Genomic DNA, 18,814 nt, shown 5'->3' on the forward strand with positions numbered 1-18,814 from the left:
GGCTGGACCTTCTGGTGGGTCTTGCTGCCCCAAGAGGGGTGCTGCATATGAGTGTGAGGCCTCTGAGAAAAAAACAGGAGCATCCTCCTCCCCTTAGGAAAATTACTCCTTTCCTAGTGCCTAGGATGAGCCACGCTGCTTGCTTGTCCTGCCATGCATTGGCACTCCCCAGTGTTTGTGGTGAGCTGGCCCAGGTCCACGAAGCAGGATGGCCATGTCCATGAAGGGATATCTGCCTGCAATAACCTGCCTCTCCCCCAGGGTAGATTAAAATGGGAAAAGTGTTGTGTTGAGAAGGTTTTAAACTGCTCGAGGCTGAGCAAAGCATTGAGCCTCCTTGGCAGGAAACTTGTCCCATCTATGTTGCATGCCCTGACGAGGCTGGGATCTATCGGTGCTGGAGGTGCAACTGCAGAGGGATGTGGTACCTGACATCCCATTTATGGGGCATTCCAAATGTGTGGGTATGCAAAGGCAGGTGAGATGAATCCTGCCCAGGAGACTGTTTCTGAAGAGTCAGCATCCCTGTTTGTGCAGTATTTTTTGAATGAATGTAGACCAGAAGACTAGAGACAGGTCGAGCTTAATTCAATAGCAGCCTACACATTCTATGCAGCACTTTAATCTATTCCCTGAGCATGCAATCTGAGATTTTCGGAAACAAAGAAAGCTGCTTCTGAAGCAATTGCTTTCAAAAACCTCCATTAAAAATTCACTGCTAATTGCACGTAATTTACAGAGATTGGAGGAACGGGTGTAAGATCCACTGGCAAGACTAGCAGTCTGTTGTTGTCTTGAATCTTTCAGTCATTTTAAAATCAAATGTGTAACTCTCTTTGATGTAAATTGGTTGAGACGATACTATAGGTAGAACTGTTAGCAAAGGGAGGTTTACTTTTTTCATTTGAGATTTTTACAGCTCAGCAAGTAAACAACTGAAATGTGCTATTTCCATTTGATCTACTAATTGCAGTTTTCAGCCCCTTGCAATTAGGTGACTGAAAGAGCAGTAAGGCCAGGGCAGATTTCTACACACAGCTATTATTAGGAAAGGCATTGATAGTGTAGAGGTAAATAATTGGGGTGGAAGATAATGAATACATACTATATAAAATAGACAATATATATGACATTTATTTATAAGTATTAGGCATCTGCATTTCTGTGAGGGTATATGCGGTTTCTAGGTAGGTATATGCTTGTTTATTTGTACATATGTCTGCATACACAATCAGATTTGCACTCAGTGTCAGTACCTCAGTGCTTTTTATCTTTTAAAAACTGTTACATGTGACACATCCTCTATGCTGAAGCTTGACAGTAATACTTGTGTGGTTGGCTTGATGGTGCTTGATAAAATCATGAGAATGGAGGAGTAAGGTGCTTAGGCAATGCTTAAGTTAATCTCATGCCTTCCCAGCAAGCCAAGCAGCACGCTAAGGAGCTATTCCCAAAAGAGGAAGGAAAAGATGCGGTTCAAGATGGGAAGCGTCCTGCTGTCTCTTCTTTTCTGGTACAAAGGTACGCACTTTGCCTCCTGAGAGGCACTTTCCGATGTCCCTCTTTGCATTTCTTGTTTCATCCATGCTTCTTTCTTCTGCCAGGGGCTGTAGGGTACAGAACAAGCTCTTCTTTACATTCTCATGGAAGCATAATAATTTGGGGAAAGGCAAAATTGTGGAGGAGATTTGTAATTTATGTACATGAGTGAGCAGCGTTCTTACAGCTCTATGAATATTCAGTAGTAAAACTGTTTCACAAAATAATTGCAGTGTAAAAAAATTGCCATATAATTTGTCAAAATATGAATTTGCAAAGAAAATTGTAGTGCAGCTGAGCCAGTGTGTAAATAATAATGCTGATTTGAAAAATGAGGTACAGTATAACATGAAAGACTGGTCCTTCATTAATCAAAACCTGATCATTTTCTCTAGCAGCAACACATTGCTGATCAAGACCTTCCTTTTTTTAAAGGCTCTTTCAGGTATTTTGGCCTGGAAAAGACAATCAAAAGCACTTTAGGAACAAAAAACAATCATAAATCAAGAAAATGGGAAAAGTATTTATCAGTTTTGAGGCTTTGTCAAATTTACTTTTCAGAAAAGTAGCAATGAAAGCAGGTAAGCAGCATCTATAGGAGGCCAGATAATTCAGGGTCACGATCTCCTTCCATTTTAAGTAACCCAGCTGGGGAACGAGGAGATAAATTTTCTGGGTTGTGTTTGAACTTCTGGCTTCATTGAAGCCAAAGGTGAAGATACTATTATCTTAAACAAGGCTGGGGTTGTTCTTGCTAAGTGCTGGGCAATATCTACGTTTTGTGTATATAGAGTGTGTGATTACTACATTAATGTGTGAATAGGGTATGATCTGTCAGAGTGTGGGACAGATTCATCAGACAGTCCGGCTTTTCCCCCATGGAAGTTGAATACTCAGTGTTTGGCTTTGTCTAGGTTTTTTCATCCTTCTCTCTTTCCATTGAATACCTTGGTCTACCAAATTTCACGGATAGGAAAGTTTTCCTCAACTAGCCATGCCTTCACTTCACCCTGTTATGCTTGGCTGTCCCTTGTTTTGTCTAATTAATAGGTCTTCCTTTTAATCTTCGGGCAAATATTTGTTCATTCTCCTCATACCTTATCTCTCCACTCTCCTTTGTTTCACATGGGAAGGTTACTGGTGCCTGAGCTTCTTGGAAGGCTGTTTTTATCCGGAGTCCAGAATTTTTTTTTTCCCAATGGGTGGCATAACTGCAATTAGCCCTTGGAATGAGTTCATACCTTGCTCTGAATCCCAGACACAGCTTGCTTTTAATAGACACCCACACATCAGGATATTTTTGGAGAGCCTGCAGTGAAATATTACTTGCAGGATCACTTTCCATGCATCACTCCCTCAGAATTTGATTTATTTTCTTAATTTACTGGTTTTGTTAATTTACACTTTTTCTCTGCTTCATGATCTAAATATCCTCTTCCAGATAAAGAGCAAGCAGCGACCCTTTGCCCAGGTCCCCCTCACACTCCTGCCTCGCCCACCACAGGGAAGGTGCTGCCAGGTCAGTCCTCTGAGCCACGTGCCCTGATGCCAGTGATAAGCTCCTTAGCTTATTTTCTCTGGCAGAGCAAGTGGCTTAGAGGAGCACCCCCAGCCCCCACGCCTTGGCTGGGCTTGTGTTTGCTGGGGACACCACCGCAGCAGCAGTAGCATATGGTGCAGCAGGCAGGCTCCTGCGTCAAGAGCCACAGCAGCTGCTGGGCCCCCTCCATATGGTGAGGGGGAGCACCCCGAGCCCTGGATTGACATGGATATGCTTTTAGCACATTGATTGTGACATGCCTGTGCTGCATTACTCTATCCATGCTCACTACACACTGGGGAATAAGCACATCTCAGCAGTTTAAAGAGTGGATTTCTTTTTTTCTCTCTCTGTTTTTTGGAGCTTTGGAAAAAAGAAAAAAAAAACAACAACAAAAACCCAAAATCAAAGGCCCAAACCCTCCTTTGGATCATAGTAAATAACATCTTTAGTGCCACCCTTTGGCATAATTGATACATCTAATGAAATTACTATGCAGGTAATGTTCTGCATAGCTCTAAGCAGGAAGGAACATGTCAATAAGATCAGAAATTGCCAAAAGTTTTCAGAGGAACACTTTGGGAAAAAAGATATACGTCTCTTAAGAAGAAAAAGGGAAAGGCTGATTTTTTTCAAATTATGTACTTTTTTTCAAATATTTTCACAACTTCAAAAATTGTGTGGAAACATTATGAAGACAGCAGGCATAAAAGAGAAATTAATACAAATTAATAGGTATAATTGTCATTATTTAACTATGGGGTTTATCACTTCTAGATAAACACCAGTAAATATTAAGTAAGACACAATTCAAATGAATGAAAATGCAAACCAAATAAGAGTAATTAAAATAAAGAAAATTAAATGGAAATGAAAAATAATAAAATCATGAACAATACTCACAAAATGAATGAGGAAAACAGCAGCTGTGTTACAGCATGAGAGAGGAGCTTAACATGAAGTATGGGCTCTCTCCCCTTTGCAGACTGATGCTGGTGCTGGTCCTCTGGCCCTGACAGTGCCTGTCAGTGATCAACAGAGATCAGTCCTCACAGGCTGATGTGTGCCAGGGCAGTGGTGCCCTCCTGGGGAGTGCCAGGGCCAGAATATCATCATCTACAAGGGAAACAGGCTGAGCATTTGGGCCAATGTGGCTTTAGGTGTTGGGAGCCCCTGGCTGAACACCCTGCTTTCACCAGGCTAGCCTGGCTTCCAAGATCTTTTGGCGGACACAGACCTGCATGTGCCCTGGGGGTCTCTGCCTGCCAACATAGCTCCCAAGGACCATTTACAGCCTGCACTTTTTAGAAATAAAGGCACTGTTTGCACGACATGGTCCCATGGAGCCTGCTTAGCATGGCCACGGAAAAAGCCCTGGGGGAAAAACAGCAAAAGCAACCATGAAGTGACTGACTGAGGGGGCTATATCTGCTGAGGGGACCTGGGGACTGGTCATGGCTGCAGCAGGGGTCCCTGGGACCATTGCCACTGGTGCAGGGGCAAGGAGAGATGGGGAAAATGCCACATGTGATGGTGGCCTGGGATGTAGCAGGTTCTCCAAATGCACCTTGCTGCCGAGGCTGGTGCAGCCTGATGTGAGTCACCTCCCTTGCCTGGCACGATTTCCAGGGTTGGGATGTAAAAATAGCATAGCTTAATAATATAGCAACCCACAGACTGGCACCCCTATAGGCACAGAGGTGCCACAATGCTTTTTTCAGTGTCTTGACCCTCTGTGTTGCTTACAGACCACCTCACCTAACTCTGTTCCTGAGGGTCTCTAATGTGGTGCTCAAGGAAAACAGGGACTTGCAATGGTGTGCCTTTCAGTAAATGTGATAAAACCAGTGCTATTCATTCCAGTCACCTCTTTTCATTTCTGTGACAGCTCCAGTCACATTTTTCTGCTTTTAAAGCTGTTTTCCTTTCTCCTGCCCCATGGCCCACATGTGCATAAGGGAAGCAGGTGACTAGCTATGCACCACACTGGGAAAGCGCTGCATCACAGGGGGAGTGCTCTCCACTGAGAGAAAAGAAGAGAAAATAATTTTGCTTGTCTCCCTGAGCTCTGTTAAACTGCTAAGTTTCTTACAGAAATGAGGGGCAAAATTAACTAATTTTCAGCTGAAGCTTCTAGACCACCTAAATTGTAAAGTCAATAAATAGTCATTAACATTTTTCACATATTTTGCCTGCAATTACCAAGTTTATGTGAACTTACTCTAGTAAATTGAGTGACTGACATTTATTCTGTGTTATATTTTATTTCCTTGGTTTATTTTATAATGTGCTTTCTCATGCTTGTACATCTGCCATTAATTCTAGCCACATTAAAAAAAAGATGGCTAGCTGCCGTGGCTTGATGGTCAGGATATTCAATATGATTTCTCAGAGCTGACCTTATTGAAATGTGCTCAGCCTTTGGCGGTGTTACTTCTGCCCATATTTACCTTCCTCCTTTCTTTCTGTTGTTTAACTGTGCAATAACCACAAACTTTCTGAGACACTCAGTCACCTGTTCCTGTCATTAAAATGCCAGCAGCTGAGTTTACTTGCTACTGCTTGCTATTTCCTTTCCCCAGCTAGCCCCAAGTTGCAACTGCTGCTTTGTCATACTTCCACCTTGGGAAATCTGTGTTCCCTCCATCCCAGGACTGCCTCTGCTAGCTCTTTCCCTTGTCCCTCAAACCTGGTCCAGTCTCTGGGGTATCTCTCCCCTCCATCCTGGTCAGCAGCAGGTGCTGAGTGCAGCCATGCCAGGGCCCGTGCTCCAGCCCAGCTCCACCATGACGGGTGTTTTGACACAAAATCACCCCCTGCTGCTTGCCCAAGCCCCCAGTCCCCAAATCCTGTGCTACGGGGTGGCATTTGTGCACGGTGCTGCGTGGGACATGCTGTGCTGCAGGGTGGGACAGGACAGGAAAGGCACATGCCTTATCTCCCAGCCTCTCACAAACATGCACAGATAATAATTTATTTCACTGAACTGTTGGTTTGCTGAATGTCCCAGGGGGCTGTAAATAGGGCTCTTAATGGTTTGGGTTTGGGTTGGTTTTTTTTCAGTCCTGTACTTTTAAAACAACAGCCCCCGGAAGCTATGCAGGACTTATGACTCTCCCATGAATTGCAGCAATTCGTTCTGTCTGACCTACAATTACCAATTATCTTTGTAACCTTCCTTGAAGGCAAACACACTCACTATAAAAGCATGCTGGCCATCACATTTTTAGATTATTGGCAGCCAGCTTTCCTCTTCATTTCCTTTGTAGGACAGGGCCCGTCACAGTTGTAAACACACCAATATATCAATTACTACTTTTTTCTGGCCGACTGCAGGCAAGGGCATCTTTTCCTCTCTTTTCCTCTCCCGACACCAGAGGTTATCAGGCTGTGCTGCCCAGGCAGGACCCTTGGCCCATCTGATGCTATACCTACCCCAAGGCAAGGCTGCTGCTCCCCTGTGCCGCAGGCTGTGGCTGCGGGTGGTGGGATGGCTGAGCCAGGCATGGGAGCAAGCCCTTAGCAGTTAACCTCTTCTAGCTCAAAAAGGCAAAGCTGACCTCCTATTTGAGATGTTTGAACCAGCGAGCCATGTAGCAAGGGGTGGAGGCCCCCAGCCCAGCAGAGACAACCAGAGGGGCTGCACGCCGGTGCCCCTGCCCTGGCACTGTCTTTGCACCACTGCATGTTGCAGGGCTGACTCAGTAACACATGGCATTGAAAAAAGGGCTTTTGTGCTTGAAATTCACAGATTTGTAGTGATGTCTCCTGGCAGACGAGCCTAAAAACCCTAAAAGCTGCTCTCATAGTTCAGGAGCAGGCATTACTGTCCGGGTGCAGCCACCCAAGCAATGCTGGGGTGACCTGGGTAGGGGGATTTATTCCTGATGATTGAGTTTGTGTTACCATACACCCACTGACCTGAAACGTATTACTTACATTCCTGCTGTTTCACTCACAGCCACTGAATTTTCAGCTGCATGTGTCAATGACATGCCAAATTTTGACCTTGGCTTTCCTGTACGCAGGCAGGGACGCTGAAGAGCTCAGTCTGGACCCAAAGCAATACCCTACATCAGCCTGGTAATTCACATCCCCTTTCCCCACCACAAGCACACAATGTGCAAGAGTAAGCTTCACCACAACACAGTCTTCCTTATGCTGGACAAATGGACCCGACGCACATATAGTCAAATACTTTATTGCTATGCAAAGTATATTAATTTGCTAGTTTGTTTACCAGGTTTTCTCTGTAGCCCCTAAAGGTACCTTTGGGTGCTTCAGGGGAGCAAGTTTTAGGCAAAGGGGTGCAAGCACCTTGGCTTTCACCTCTGCATGGCCCCACTTAACTTGTGAGGACATTGCCAGGCCAAAGTGCATTTTACCACCGTAAAGAAAATAGACAACACCCCACAAAAGTTTTTTCCACAAAAATTTGTCTTCTAAAGACAAAAATAAAGAGGTTAAGAAACAACTAGTGAATGCACATCTCTAAATGAAACTTGAATGCCTACAGACTGAAGGAGCCGAGCCTGCAACCCTGCAAGCTCAGACCTGCTCGGTGATTGCTGGGCAGCGGGGACCCACGGTGGGCTGCGCTGGGTGGGGAGCTGGGCTCCCAAATCCCAGGGTAATGAATCTAGCCCTTGCAGCTGGTGCTCCCAGAGCAGGGCGCCTGTCCTGCTGGGAAAAGCCACTGTGCCGTTGGGATGAAGGGGCAGGAGAGGTGTCTGCCAGCCGGGCTCCCATGCCACTGCTGCTCCATCATCATCATCAAACAAAGCATCAAGCAGGCAGGAGAGGTACTACATTGCTTTTATTGGCATAGATGATATAGATTTGATTGGTGATAAAGTCTTGGTTTGTATTATATTGATCTGACAACAGACAGTGTTGACTAGAACCACTTTCACACCCGTTTCAGTCGACCTGCTTTGCCCCGTGTGGCACAGCATGGAGGTGGCAATGTACTACGTGGCCTTGGGCTTGTACCTCCACCTTGGTTTTCTCGTTGCACAATGGAGTCACAGGGCTTGGCTGTGTAACATCTATTCGGGGAATTGTGGAGCATGGTGTTGTGCATGGCCCCCAGCATACACTTTCCAAGATCCCAGATCCAGAGACTTGCATCCATGCTTTCCTGCTCAGCTTGATGGGGTCTGGGTGCCCCCTGCCTCCCTCCTGGCCCTGATTAAAAGCCACATCTTTTTATTGTAGACTGTTTACTTCTGCCAGGGCTGATGCCTTGGGTTAATGTGGTACGTTCCTGATGCCAGAAATGCTGCACTGGGACACTGAAGTAAAAAAGACCATCTCTGCATTAAAGAAAGGAATTTTTTAAAAAAGTCTTTATAATTTTGTTCTTTTCTGGGGTCTTTCTTTCAGACTGTTGATACATTAAGGCTCAGTGTCACACCCAAGGAGCGGTTGGATTTCAGTAATAAACAGAGCTTTGTATATAGTTTATATTTCAGCTGATTATAATTGCACAGTGTTTGTGAGTCTTTTGAGATGAAACTTGCTATAGAAATGTGAGATGTAAATTCCCAGCATTAGCTGGAGCTTCCTAGGCTCAGCAAAGTGGCAGTGTATGAATGAATAAATCATAACTAGATTTCAGTGAATAATTCAGAGTCTAATTCATTTGGTGAAAAGATACTATTTTTATATTCACAAAACCTCTTTTTGGAGATGGTAGGTTTCTCGGCTTCTGTACACAAGTTCTTACCTGCTCAATAACTTGGTCCTTAGTGGTTTGCATATTCCCTGCTGGCACTGAAAACATGATGTTTGACATTTGTCTTGTGTTGATGAGTTACCAGAGGCCATGGACTATTTTTAAAATATTTTATATTCATAGTTGTGTGGGCACTATTCTGCCAGTCCAGATGCTATGAATGTAGTCTACTTTGGACTTCACTGCACAGTGGGAAAGCCCTTTCATCAAGGAAAGGGCTCATAAAAAAGCTATTGCTCAGTGACAAGCAGGTGACAAAACAAGTCAGATGTTACAAAAGTAGTCGTTCTTCCTCTACAGCCACAACTGGTTTTCTATAAGAAAGAAAAAAACCAAAAGGAGTCTTGTATGTAAGATAGATTGGGAAGTCCTAGTTAAATTTTGTTTTCCTCCATGTGGTCCAGAGAGATTGATCTCAGACCAGGCACCTCACAGGATGTCCCATCTCCTTTGAAGGCACTGGGGATTTGCAGTGGCACCAGGATGGGATTTCACCCTTGGGGTTCATCAGCTCACATTTTAAGGGCAAAATGGGAAAGGGAAACCATGGGGCAGGAAGACAGCAAAAAAGGTATAGGGGCAAAATCAGCTGTATTAGCAGAGGCTGAGGGGGCTGGCATGGGTTTCTCCTCAAAATGTTTCAGACATATCTGATCAGAAAGAGAAGATGCCAAAGTCATCAAAAAGAACACGCAGTGGAGTAGTAGCACTGACATGGGCACACGCAGTTCCCTGTTCCTGCCCACGTCCTCTCACTTCCCCCAGCAATCAGCTTGGGGAAACATGGTAGATTCTGCCAGTGCTTCCTTGATTTATTTGTCCCCAGCTCAGAAGAAAATGTTCATTGCATTTCCTGATGTTTGCTTGCAGCATCTTCGTTTCTGACATCTCTCTCTTTCTTCTTCCCTCCATGCCCGCTGACACAGCTGCGATGGCCCTCTCCCCAGGAGAGGTAAGTCTCTCCAGCTGGTTTGGCTGCCAGGTAAATGCTGGGGGTCCAGCACTGCCTGGCTTCAGTGACTCAGAGCAGAAGGAAGGATGGCACCTGGCCCTCCAAGCCTAGGACATGTGCTCTGACCTCTGAATCTAAGGGAGAGTCATCCCACGTTTCATGCCAGGCTGCCACACAGAAAGAGGCTCAGAGAAGGTGCGGCAGCCCAGGAAAACACAAACGTTTTAAGTTTCAGGACACAGATTAAGCCTCATGCCACTATTGTTGACGACTATGGTCATTTATTACTGTTTTTTTACCTTCCCTTTAGGATGAGAGACTGGACCTGTGGCACAGCAAGGCGTGCAAATGCGATTGCCAGGGAGGTCCTAACTCGGTGTGGTCCAGTGGGACTAACAGCTTAGAGTGCATGCCAGGTAATGGGCCAGTGTGCTTTTAGCCATGTTTGTCTGGTGGTCTTCAGCAGCTTCCCCCATTGCACCCCGCATGCAGAGGTGGCACATTATGGCAGTACTTGTTCCAGACCCAGCTGCCGGAGCTGGGCCGGTGGGAGGTGGCAGGGTAACCCTGCACCATCAGGCAGAGGGGCAGCCGCAGTGGGGGCTGTGCCTGGGCCTTGGGAGGGCACCCAGGATGGCCGGTACTGGTGGCTGCTTGACTGCCCTGTCCCCACAGCCCTCGGCACCGATGGTCCCAGAAGCTGCGTGGGGCAGCTACTGCTGAGTGCAGGATTTGCTGTAGGAAACTTTTTGTACCGCCTAGGCTCATTGTCCCTTGCTGCAGTTTAGCCTGTGACATCTTCACTCTCCAGCGGTCAAGGAAAACAGTTTGTTCTTTCTTTGCAGCATATTTTTAAACAGTAAAAGACCACAATTTCTCTAGGCTGCCCCTGCCCATCTACTTCAGCCATTCCTCACAGATCATGTTTTATAGGTTTCTGATCAAGCTCTTTCGTCATGATTCTCTGCAACTGCTACATTGTCCCTGATGTGTTACCCCAGCAAGGCCTTACCGGTGCCCAGCTGATCCTCAGGTTTAGCTCAAGTGTCCCACAGAAGCTGCATTCCCGTGCAGGCCTCTGTCACGCAGATGTTCAGAGGTGTTCACCCCCTCTGGAGCTGAGTGCCAAAAATGGTACCAGCTCCATGCCTGCTAGCAACCACCTCTTCCCAGCTCCTGTAAGAGGCTATGCGACAACTTGAGGGGAGTTTTGCTGCCCCTGGGTTCCCCAGGTGAGATACATGGAGGAAGCTGTCACTGCAGTGCTCAGCATTTGGCACGGCTACCCTGAAGGAGGAGGGGGTTTAATGAATCACCCTGGAAGAACTCAGAGTGGAAGCCAGGACAGACTAGGAGGCAAATAAAAAAGTGTATTGACCAGAAGACACGACACCATTGGCAGAGCTTGCAGGCATACACAAACAGAAACAAGAGGGGAAAATCCCAGGCGTTTCTATCCCACACTTGTGTTGGACCTGCAGATTTCCCTCCCACAGTGTGAGGGAGCTGAGAAGCAGCAGAGGCTTTCCAGTCATCCTTGCCAGGCCATCTGCTTCCCCTGAGCTCTCCCTCTGTGCAGTCTGCTCCTGTGGAGGCCAAGTCCACCTGGGGCTCAGCCAGCTTAAGCATTGCCCACAGGCTTCTTCCCTGCCCAAAGAAGCTGCAAGGAGAGGATTCATTTGCTCTGCATGGATGGTGTCTTTCCCCCAGGGTGGAGCAGCCCCAAACATCCCCAGTAAAGGACCGTGGCTTCTCAGGCTCTGTCCTTCCAGTTTCTGCAGCTGAGATCTCCACAGGGCTGCCTGCTGGGGCAAGTATGAAAAGGAAGAGAGCATTTGCTGGAGACAGCCCCTGTGATGCAGAGGAATTGCTTATAGGAGCTCCAGAGATGACACTTTATATCTCTTGTTGTGGGGGTTTCCTCCAGTCTCTTATGAAAGAAACCCATATGCGTGACCCCAAACACGAGTCTGAGCTGGCATGGCCCTGCTCAAGCTCACCACTCCCTTTCAAAGGGCTGGCCACCACAACTCTTTTTTGTCACAGCATCATCATGAAGCCCACCTGTGATGGCCAGGGCCCTGCAGTGCTTTCATCCTTGCCCGGGTCTCTCTCCGTTCGGAAGGTGCCCCTCTGCACCTGCACATCCTCTACCTGTAACTATCCCTTTGCGTGAAACTGCAGTAAAGCATATTTTGGGCAATCAGAGGTTAACACACACTCCAGGTCACCATATAGGATCCCCCTGCTTTCTGACATGTGCAAGGAGTGGCATCGGCATGCTCACACACGCCGCAGAGCCTTATGGCAATGCTGAATTGCAGCTGGTCCAGCAGACATCCCTAACCAGCTGCTTGGGAAGTTCTCACCATGATTCCGTACTGGCACCTAGAGCTGGCATGCCAGTCTGGTCCTACTGCATGTTTTCTTGCTGTTTAACCTTAACAGTGTACAATACTCTATCTGAAGCCTTGCTACAGCCTGGTACCACTCTGCTGTCACTTGCACCAAGGAAACACAGAATCACAATGTGGTTTGGGTTGGAAGGGACCCTTGAAGATCATCTAGTCTAACTCCCCTGCCATGGGACATCTTTCACTAGACCATGTTGCTCAAAGTCCCATCCAACCTGACCTTGAATGCTTCCAATAATGGGGCATCTACAATTCTCTGGGTGACCTGTTCCAGTGGCTTACCATCCACATCATAAAAAAATTCTTCCTTATGTCCAGTCTAAACCTACCCTCTTTCCATTTAAAACCATTGCCCTTTGGAGGGCAGGGAAGGAAAGGAGATGTGGCAGGTTTGGTTGATCTGTCCATGGCTGAGGGATGTGTGTGAGAGGAGCAGCGCTAGGTTTCCCGGCTAGGTGTGTGGGGTGCTCTCACACATCAGCATGACGTAGCTAAGTAATGAATGCATCTTCCTTGACTAATGAAGGCTGTTCTCCTGAATAATGAATGTTCTCACTGTATCTCCCAGCTGTCTCTCTCCCCAGGCAGGGGGGCTTTGCACTCTCCTTGCCCAGCCCAGCCATGGCGATGTGGCCCAGCATCCCCGCTACCTGGGGGTGGTATGCTGAGCAGGCATGCTGAGGTGTTGCTGAGCTGTCTCTGGCATGGCCGGAGGGGAGCAACTGGCCTTGCAGCTGCTGCAGAAGTTTACTCCAGGTCAGCAGTAACAGTGTTAAATGGCTTAGCTGGTTTGGCCGGCTGGGCACCAGGCATCTATTTGCTGGTCCCTGTGAGTGGTGCAGCCAGACGTGCCAGAAGGTGACCCGCTAATTGCATCACCATAGTGTGGTCTGTGGATTAGTGTTGCTAAAAGTAAAGTTGCGTGGTGTTGGAGATAAGCCTGCCCAGTAGTAAACATGTGGGACCACCCCAGCCCAGCCGCTCTCTTGCACAAAGGAAGCAAAGGCTTTAATGTGGTGGAAAACTGTGATGTTTCCATGCCTGGAGGAAGGCAGGACAGCAGTTATGTGTTTCCATGGGGAAAAACATGTTAATGAGGTACCAGCTGAGCAAGATATGTTAATGAGATATCGATGCATATGATATCGACCTAGTGGAACTTGCTAATGAGACATTGACTGCGTGGCTGCAGTGCTGGGGCGTTGCACCAGGGAGACCATGGTGATGCCAGGCCCTGGGCACCCACTGATGCTTCCCACGTGAGTCATTTTTAACATGAGGCACCACACTGGTCAGTCAGACATGGTTAAGGTGAGGAAACATCCTACCCACAAGTGAAGCTGCACAGAGCTTCACTTGCTCCTTTATTGCCAAAACCCATGAGACTATGCTAAACTAGAAAACGTGACAGAGTTACCCTTGGGGCCACCACATCTGCTTCACAGGCTGCAAAATTAGAAAGTGCTGCCCTTGATACAGATGTTTGCCCAGGCAATCACCATGTGATGCTTGTGAGTGCCGCCTTCATGTGTAGCTAGATACGTAGTGATAACCTGATGCCACAAAAAATGATCATAACAAAAAAAACCCCAGAACTAGGGCCAGGTAAGGTACAGTCATGGCAGCATCACTGAAGGCTTGCCTTCCAGAGCACTGTGTGGTGACCCACCACAGAAAGTTTAATGATGAATAAATGTTTCTGGCCCACGTGGTTTCACAGCCAGCGGGAATCTTGCTGAGCTTCTCGCTATTGCAGAAGACAGCTGCGGGGTCAGGTTTGATAGCCTGAAGATCTGAAAGCAAACACTCTGACGGACATCCCTGAGCCTTTGGCAGGGCCAAGCATTACACTGCACTGGCACCAGAGTGCCCGCAGGTTTTCCACAAGGCAAGACCATCTCCTGATGCAAAGATAGCAGAAAATGCAGAACATCTGAGGGTGCTTGTGGAGGGATGATCAGAGCAGGCTCAGCTATTTTGCTGTGCAGGCATGGCTGTAAATCAAGACAGTGAATGGAGGAGCAGAAGAAGATAAAGCCCAGCAAGAAAAACTGTGCCAGACATTTCTCAAGGACCGGGCAGAAGCTGACAGCCTGGAGGCTAGGTCCAGTTTGATGGATCCAGTCTGGACCTGCTTCCACATGCTTGCAAGAAGGAGGTTTGGACTGCAACATCTGAATAAAACCTTTCTCCAAAATGCTGCAGGCAGCACAGGTTTAGTAAGTTTGAGACAGAGAGAAGCGTTAGAAATTCTCACAAGAGAAGAGTTAGACATGAAGACTCCATGGCCCCTGGAGAGCAAATACTTCAGGGGTTCTGGTCTGGGTTTAAGAGCATCCCCTGTAACCTGGCCAGGGAGGAGAGGGAGCAGTGAAACCACAGGGGGTGTTGACAAGTGTGCAAACACACCCAGGAAACAAAGCCACTCATGTCCCTTAAGGTATTTTTTCTCTTCTTCTGCAGAGTGCCCCTACCACAAGCCCCTGGGCTTTGAGTCTGGTGCTGTCACACCCGACCAGATAAGCTGCTCCAACCCGGAGCAGTACACGGGCTGGTACTCCTCCTGGACAGCCAACAAGGCCCGCCTCAACGGCCAAGGCTTCGGGTGAGTCCAAAAACGCCTCCCCGAGGAGCTCTGTGGGCAGGCAGGTGGGGGGGCCAGGGACCCCTGGCAGCGTGGGGGCAGGAGGGTCTGCCTGGAAGGGCAGTGGCAGAGGACATAGCAGAGCTGGTGGTGTCCCCCCAGGTGTGCGTGGCTCTCCAAGTACCAGGACAACGGGCAGTGGCTGCAGATTGACCTGAAGGAGGTGAAGGTGATCTCGGGGATCCTCACGCAAGGGCGCTGTGACGCTGACGAGTGGATGACCAAGTACAGTATGCAGTACCGCACTGATGAAAACCTCAACTGGGTTTACTACAAGGACCAAACTGGGAACAACCGGGTTGGTGGACTTTGCACTTTGACCACTGGTGGAGGGGTGGTCTGTTTGGTGACATGAACACATCAGGTCTTGGTGTGGGGGGTGCCCCAAGAGGGGGGTCCTGTGAGAGCAGCAGGGTGGATGGGGCCCGGTGCTCATGCCACATCTGGGGGTAGCACAGAGGGGGGCATCCCCCCTGTGGAAAGAGCAAGTGCCATGCTGACCAGCTGCAGAAGGACAAAATAATTTTTTTATGTTTCCTAATGATGATAATGGAGTATGGATTAAGCTTGGAGGCATTAGCTGGCATCACATGGGAGGCAGCACCTCCATGATAAAACCCCTTTCTAGCTGTGGCCACACAACGCCAGCCACGGCTGGGCACTGCGGAACGGGGGCTCCTTCTTTTGCCTAAGTCCAGGGCTAGTGCACAACGATGATGCAGAAAAACCCAAGACAAAATCTGCAACCAGTGAAGTCACAACCCAGTGAACTGTTCTCATGCTGCACTTAGTGGTGGGTTTGAAGCAAAAAATTGCACTGGGGAGACCTTACAGTCCCTGTGCAGCCCAGCTGAGCTGGGGGCTGCCACAGCTGCTGCCTCCCAGGCGTCCTCAGTGTCCATCTGTGGGGATGGCCCTGTCCCAGCATGGGAGGCTCTGGTGTCTTTACTGAAGTAACTGGTTCCTGCAGCCCTGGGGAGATGCTGAGCTTTCCCCAAAACACAGGTCATGGCAGCAGGAGATGTGGCAGCATGGCCATGGAAATGGCAGCATGGTGGAAAGGGCCCCCAAATACATTCTTTGTCTATATTGGTGTGTCTGGGAGCCCAGCTCATGAACTACAAACAGTCAAGGTCAACCACGCTCACTCTGGATGTGTGGTACCTTGGTGTGAGAGGGCAAGTAAGAGAGAATAGGGTGAGATTAAGTCTAGCCTAATCAGAAAAAGTGCAGGAATGATGCAGGGGAAGTGACTTACTCAGAAAAACCCAGTCAATGTGACAAAAATTGTCTACATCTGGCTACTTTTAAAGTCTTCTATTTTGGGGGTGGAGGCAAGAGAGCCTCCTCTCTGTTCTGCACAGGCACCCCAAACTCATGGGGCAGGATTTCCAGCCCCCCTAACCACCTGACCACACCTCTCCCCACAGGTTTTCTACGGCAACTCAGACCGCTCGTCCTCAGTGCAGAACCTGCTGCGGCCACCCATTGTGGCCCGCTACATCCGCCTCATCCCACTGGGCTGGCACGTGCGCATCGCCATCCGCATGGAGCTCCTCGAGTGCCTGGGCAAGTGTGTCTGAGCACCATCTCCTGGGATAGATGTGTAGGTGTCCACCTGTGCAGCCGCCCTGCCTCACCGTTGATGCCGGCTGTGGCTGCATTCCCACGGTGTAAATGCCCAGCCCGCAGAGGGACGGGCTGTCTTCAATAAAATGTTGCTTCACACCATGCCTGGTGATAAAGCTAAGCCCTGCTGTAAAGCCGACGAGTGTTTATGGGGCACGCATCGGGGAAGGTGGGAGGAATCGTGGCTGTGGCTTTGATCCCATGAGATGTGCTTCTGGCCCTGGGTGTTAGGTTGGGGAAATCACCATCATGGAATGCTGTGAAGCTGAAGTAAATGCAGAAGGGGTCCAAAGGCAGGGCCTGGATTCCCTCAGGGAGGGCAGGTCTGTGCTTGGGCACCCCCCACCACCCCACCAGGACCAGCAAGAGTTCTCATGCCGAGCAGACCTCTTACCCTGCTTTTCCTCATGCTCCTACTGCTGGTCTCTGCCATCCTTGGGACAGGGTTTTGGGCCAAATCTGGTCTGTTCCAGTACCAGGAGCCCTGCCTGCCTCTCACACTCTCAAAACACCTCCTGGCCTGAGCAGCTGTGGCTGTTTTTGGGACAGGCATCGGTCCCTTGCACACTGGATGGCCAACCCCCCTCCCATACACTCTCTGGTTTTGCACAGACACGTCCCGAGGAGCGCAGGGTGCTTTACTCCTTGTGGGTGTTTGGGCACAGGAACAGGAACTCGCTCTCATCAACTGCCTTGATCTCCATGGCCCGATCCCCAGCGGTGCTGAGTGCCTGAGTAATGTGGGGCAAGTGGAGGCTCTGGTGATGCACCCCGGGGTGACAGCCAGGGTGCTACAGCTCATGTCCCTGCCTCTGCCTGGGAGCTAATGCTCAGCGTGCCCCAGGTGGGAACTGCAGCCCCCACACCTCCCATGTGAGAGGGTTGCGGGGGGCTCTGGGGCAGCAGCCACTGTTTGGCTTTCCACACGTTTGTGGCACAAACCTGGCAAGGCACTGGAAGCCTTTTCCCTATTTTTTAACAATCCATGCATCCGTCCCAAAGAGTCACGGCACTGGCATCTGAACTGCCTCAGTGAAGAGCAGAGAGGCATGAAGACAACAGCACCACGGCAGGCCATCGGCCTCATGCCCTCTCCTGATCCCTACGGGCAGAGAGGCAAATGCTCGGTGTGCAGGACAGGAGTTAAGATGTGACTAAACCCAAATGAGATGTGACCAAAACCATGAGAAAAGTCTTTGGATGTCTGTGCAATTTTTCACATTTTTTTCATTCTTGAGGGCAGATGTCTCTGCCACATTTTTTTCTGTATATAGAGACAAATAACAGCTGTCAGGAAAATAAGCTGTTCTGGCGAGTCTGAGACCTTCTGCTTCACTATACAAACAATGTGAAGTCTACAGAGATGTAGAAAAGACCAGTCCCCATGAGGTCACCATCACTCCCTTGCTTCCCCTGCACCCCCCAAATGAGTTTTGCCTATCCACAAATGGGTCTAAGGACACATTTTCTTAGTAGAAAATCGGTGAATTTCCATGGTTCTCTAATGGTAATCAATTAAGGCAAGCTCTGCTGAGTAGGTCCACTGAGCTTGAGCCAAGTCCTCCATGCAGCCAAGCTGTGGGACCAGCGTGGGGTAAGAGCCTCCCTGGAGGCGCTGCACATACAACAACAGGGGGACAAGAGCTCTCTACCAGCCACCACAGCTCCTGAGTTAGTAACAGCAACGCTGAAAGCTGAAGCGTTTCCAGGCCCTGGACACAGTTGCCATCCCATTAACACACTGCTCTCCTTCCCTAAAAGTAGCACGAGCAGCTCTGCTCCATGTCCTGGCGGATGGTGACTAGAGGGCAGGAGGCTTGGTGCTGTTGTTTTGTTGCATGACTGAGGGGTGGTGGGGTGGGGTTGAAGGCTGAAAGGACGGACTGGGCACCAGCTGATGATTTTTTGTAGCACCCCAAAGCAGTTAAGCTTGACTGTAGCTATGCTCAAAGCCTTGGCTGTGACTGGCCTCTGAAGAGCTCCCACGCACAGCCCAGGTTTTTGCAGGTTAAGTTGTCTGGTTTTGGAAATACACCCTGTGGCAAGGGCCAAGAGCTCCTGCATAATTTGGAAGAGCTCGCAGGCTTAATCCACAGCCTGAATGGATGGACCACACACCATTATACACCAAGGCACCACACTAAATTATGTATCTTCACATGACTGATCTTATATAATAGCATATAATAAAACCTTGGAGGGAGAAAACACTTGCCTAGGTAGAAGGGACCTGTGCTATCACTCTTCCAGCCTCCCAGCTTCAAAGAACTCACTAGACCCGTTTACCAGATTGAAATGTACAGTGATAAATAAGGTGGAACTAACCGGCACACAGTGCATTTCACAGTTCATTTGCTTC

The 18,814-nt window shown here is 48.6% G+C and overlaps 1 protein-coding gene across 1 annotated transcript; it reads left to right on the forward strand.

Moving 5' to 3' along the window:
- The first annotated feature begins 1,293 nt into the window (after nucleotides 1-1,293).
- Nucleotides 1,294-18,752, forward strand: RS1 (retinoschisin 1). Its single transcript, XM_080377157.1, has 6 exons — nucleotides 1,294-1,521; nucleotides 9,743-9,768; nucleotides 10,079-10,184; nucleotides 14,646-14,787; nucleotides 14,929-15,124; nucleotides 16,257-18,752. The coding sequence occupies exons 1-6, from the start codon at nucleotides 1,392-1,394 to the stop codon at nucleotides 16,407-16,409; spliced, it is 753 nt and encodes a 250-aa protein (XP_080233283.1). The 5' UTR covers nucleotides 1,294-1,391; the 3' UTR covers nucleotides 16,410-18,752.
- Nucleotides 18,753-18,814: the final 62 nt, after the last annotated feature.

This window comes from Falco punctatus, assembly GCF_963210335.1.
Source record: "Falco punctatus genome assembly, chromosome: 2".
NCBI lineage: Eukaryota > Metazoa > Chordata > Aves > Falconiformes > Falconidae > Falco > Falco punctatus.